Source organism: Macadamia integrifolia, chromosome 10, assembly GCF_013358625.1.
Source record: "Macadamia integrifolia cultivar HAES 741 chromosome 10, SCU_Mint_v3, whole genome shotgun sequence".
Classification (NCBI taxonomy): domain Eukaryota; kingdom Viridiplantae; phylum Streptophyta; class Magnoliopsida; order Proteales; family Proteaceae; genus Macadamia; species Macadamia integrifolia.
Genome location: NC_056566.1, coordinates 20,949,511 through 20,954,104, shown reverse-complemented (window position 1 = coordinate 20,954,104; position 4,594 = coordinate 20,949,511). Strand labels below are relative to the sequence as shown.

At 41.4% G+C, this 4,594-nt stretch overlaps 1 protein-coding gene across 1 annotated transcript; it reads right to left on the bottom strand.

The window, feature by feature from the left end:
• Positions 1 to 1,021: 1,021 nt before the first annotated feature.
• Positions 1,022 to 4,594, bottom strand: LOC122091947 (putative calcium-transporting ATPase 13, plasma membrane-type). The gene has a single exon (XM_042662208.1). It carries the CDS (start codon positions 4,456 to 4,458, stop codon positions 1,390 to 1,392), a length of 3,069 nt encoding a protein of 1,022 aa, XP_042518142.1. The 5' UTR covers positions 4,459 to 4,594; the 3' UTR covers positions 1,022 to 1,389.

Here is a 4,594-nt window from a genome sequence, read left to right as displayed (position 1 = left end):
TAAGAGGTACCCAAATAAATATAAGAGTAAGTAATGATCTTACTGCTAACATAGAACCTGGATTCAACAATTGAAGAAGAGTTCCTATTAAATAACTCTGTACCCTAAAGATGGAACAGAGTTCAGACAAATTTATTTGGTTGCAGAGAAACTCCACCAATGAATAAAGTTAAAAAAAAAAAAATAAATAAAAAAATAAATAGATAAATAAATTGAAAAACCCAGGAATTACAAATCTCAGAATTCTCGAGTTTATCTGAATAAGTGTAGCCCAAAATTACTCCAAAATTAAATATAGGATCTAGGCTGTAAAACCTCAGGGTCTTCTCAACAATTAAGAAAGTCCCTTATGATTGTAATCGCAAATAGAAAAACCAGAAAAGGCAGGTCTTGCTAAATCCAAGGCTTAATTAGTTGTTTTATTTTATTTTGGTGTTCAACCTCAAAATTGGGGATTCAAGAAATCTATGAATATTTTCTTGAATGGTTAAAAGAGTTATTGAACAAAATGAAATCAAAACCAGAGTAACCATAGGACTTTTGAGTGACCTGACTATTGCTAGACAAAGTGTTTGGCATGAATTGACCCTGCTTACAACTCTCTCTGCACCCCCATCCCCACCCCCACCACCACCAGCGCTATGTTAGCTGTGCCAAATAAGTTAAACTGATCTTGTTACTTTGACCATCAGGACTGTGTCCTTGTTTAGGAACTGTCCACCATATTGCTGAAGGAATGGTAGCATGATCATGGAAATCATATTTGTATTGGTTATTGGCATACATGATCTATTGGATGCAAGTGGATCTCTTGAATGAAAGGTTATTAGTTCCTTGGACTACTTTGTCGATGTGTCATCTATGGATCGTATTGCTCATCTTGAGAGGTCTTTCTCTTCTTTTACAGGGTACAGAGCTCATTTAGGAGATGAACGCTAAAGCCTTACTTGCAATCTCCTGAGAGGACTCGTCACTAAATCTACCTAAGAAGCCTGCATCCACGTCACACCACCTGGTGAGAACAAAATCATAATACTGAATTATGCCTAGTGATAACATTGCAAGCATTACCTGGCCAAGAAAACCTTTCATCAAATCTGTGTCAAACACATTTTGGAATCATGTAATAAGAAGAGGTTTGATTGGAGGGAATGTTGTGCGTGCATTGCACATTGAGAATCATCATACAGTATAGTAATTGAAGAATACAGTTGCCAAATAGCATTGCATTGTTTATCCAAGTCGAGAATTATTATAGTCTTTTCTCATATGAAACTGATATTTTACCTGAAGTTCAAAGAATACAATGGGAGAAAAGCACCCTTACATAGTAAAGAATTATATGATGCACCAGAATAACCATTAACTATATTTGTTATTGTTGTCCTCTCACTGGAGAAAACTTAGAAATGGTTTCTCTGGAACTGGTATACACTTTACGACCCACCCAATTGGCCAAGATATGGCTGCAAGGCCAATGCACACACACCATTTCCTCCAATCTAACTGTTCTGTATTTGCAAACCTCTTCAGAAATTCAACCATCACTACTTGAAGAATAATTGTTATCCCTACTATCCCTAGAAATAACTTGTTCTTGTGTATTCCCTTGAAGACGTTCTTCTTCTCTAGTTTCCTTGCATTGAATTCATTGAACACTTGGCATAGCACAAAAGTGTTGAAGATCAGGGTGTCATTAACCTTTGTATCCACAGAGAAGATAGACTCACCTCTGAACTGTAGGGTCAAGAGGATAGATACCTGATATAGAGCTTGAGCCATGAGATTCCTCCACATGACATTGGTTATAAGTGGTTCGGTCCGACCCACTGGTGGCTTCTCCATTAGCTCCTTTGTGGGTCGCTCAGTTGCAAGAGCCAAAGCACCCAAGGTGTCCATGATCAGGTTCACCCACAGCAATTGAACTGCTGTTAGTGGAACTTTGCCAGCAGATATTGATGCAACTAAGTTGATCACAAGAGCAGCAACATTCACAGTGAGTTGGAACTGAATAAATTTTTGGATGTTGTTATAGACACATCTCCCCCACATTAAAACCGTGGCCACGGATGCAAAATTATCATCCAAGATGACAATATCCGAACTCTCCTTGGCCACTTCAGTTCCTTGAATCCCCATAGAAAGTCCAATATCAGCCTCTTTCAATGCTGGCGCATCATTTGTGCCATCACCGGTGACTGCTACCACATGGCCTTTCTGCTTCAAGCATTGTACCATCAATAGCTTGTCAAATGGGGACGACCTTGCCATCACACGGATTCTATCAACATTCTCCATCCTTTCTTCCGGTGTGTAATTTCGAAATTCCAAACCTTCCACGACCTCTCCATTAACAGGGACTTGATTCGGATCGAGTATCCCACATTCAATGGCTATTGCCCTTGCAGTGAAAATGTTGTCTCCAGTGATCATTTTGATGTGCACTCCCGCATCTTTGCAAGCTACCACAGCATTTCTTACCCCTGGTCGACATGGGTCCTTCAGACCCACTAACCCCAACAAGGTTAAACCTTCTTCACGTAGCTTTTCATGAATCTTTCTATCTTCTCTGTACTCCAACTCTTCTTCAGTGATCTCTTTGTGAGCGAAAGCAATGCATCGGAGACTGTTTTCTGCCATACTTTGAATTATCTGTTCCAACTTCTTCCTTTCATTTTCACCCATGAATTTCAAGCTTCCTTTTCTGTCATAGTAGCTGGAACACATTGCGAGTATCATCTCAGCAGCTCCTTTCCAATGTATATGGATCATTTTCTCGCCAATCTTCTTCATCATAAGACCACTGCGCTTCTTTTCTGAATTGAAGGCTTCTACCTGAAGAACGGTACAAGTCTTCTTCAGCACCTCGATGTCCATATTCAATTCTAGCATAGCCCAAGATAGAATGGCTTTCTCAGTTGGGCTACCAGAGAACTCAGGCACTGCTCCTGAGTGGGGTTTATAAACGGCTCCAGTGGAGTTCAGACCAGCTCCCTGGTGGAGCAAGTTAAGAATAACAGAAGAAATTGCTGGGGAAGCATAATCTTTTATGGCATCTTGACCAAGCCAAAACTCGGTCACCTTCATTTGATTCATGGTGAGAGTGCCCGTTTTATCAGTACAGATGGTGGTGGTGGAGCCCATTGTCTCACAGGCCATGAGCTTTCTGACCATTGCTTGATCTGCCATCATTCTTTTCATGGAATAAGCAAGAGTGAGTGTGACAGCCAGAGGCAATCCTTCTGGAATCGCCACCACCACGATGGTGACTGCGTCTGAAATGATACGAACCACAGCATTCAACATGTCATCGATCTTCGTCTTGCTGCCATTGAACTCTCGATTTCCATATTCATCTTCCGTATTCCTGGTGAAATAACGAACCAACAACACTACAAGAACAAGGAATGCAACTGCCAAACCAACCTTCCCTATGGACAAGGTTAATTTGTCAAGCCGCTCTTGTAATGGTGTCTGCTCGTTAGAGTCGCGGTTTATAGAGCTCATCATCTCACCCCATGATGTGTTCATGCCGACGGAGGTAGCCAGCATGCGTCCATACCCATCAGCCACCTTGGCACCAGAGATGAGGAATGGGTTTCTGCTGCCATCAACTTCAACATGGTCACTCTCCCCTGTCAAGCTAGACTCATTAACTTGTAAAGAATGGCCATCTAGGAAGAGCCCATCTGCTGGAATCTGATCCCCAATTTTGAGACACACAATGTCTCCTACAACAATGTCGAAGATGGAAATCTGCCTCCGCCTTCCACTCCTGATGACATTGATTTGGATGTTATTGGTAATGCAGGACAGCTTCTCGAATTGTCTTGATTGCCTGAAGTTACTGAAGGCTGAGACAGTAATAACTATAAAGACAGCAACAAATATACTACCACCATCGTACCATCCATTTTTCCATCCATTTTCTCTGATGCCAAACACAAGAGACAGAACGGCACAGCCCAAGAGGATGAGAATTATGGTGTCCCTGAAAGCATCTAACAAGAAATGGAAGAGGCTCTTTGGAGGTGTTTTCAGGTATGTGTTTGATCCAAATATATTGGAACGAGATGCAACATCTTCAGCATCATCACTGATTCCATTCTCCACATCAGTTTCAAGGGCTGCAGCAACTGCTTCGACACCTCCAAACTGTCTCAGATGTTCCAGGTTTTTTTCCTTTAATATTTCGATGAGGGCATTATTATCAGCATTGAAGCAGCTTGAACTGACAACATCAATATTGGATTGGATGTCAAGGATAGTGTAAGACGGTGAGCGAGAGAAGGCAGCAAGTACTTGATCCCTCTTCCTGGTTATAGCATGTTTGGTGAGAGAGACCAAGATGTGGGAAGAACAGATGACAAAAAAGACACGACGCCATCTCTTCTGGGGTACGCTAAGACGAAGGTTGGTGCACAAGTCAAGTAGGGAATGCTGTTTGGAGTTGGACATGGTAAAAGTACTAAACAATCTGACAAGAGTGAGTACAAAAGCAAGGAAGGTCTAGTTAAGGTGACTGAAAATATAATGAATAGGTGGATATACAAACCTTACTCTTGGGAATCCTTTGAAAGAGAATAAACAAGGA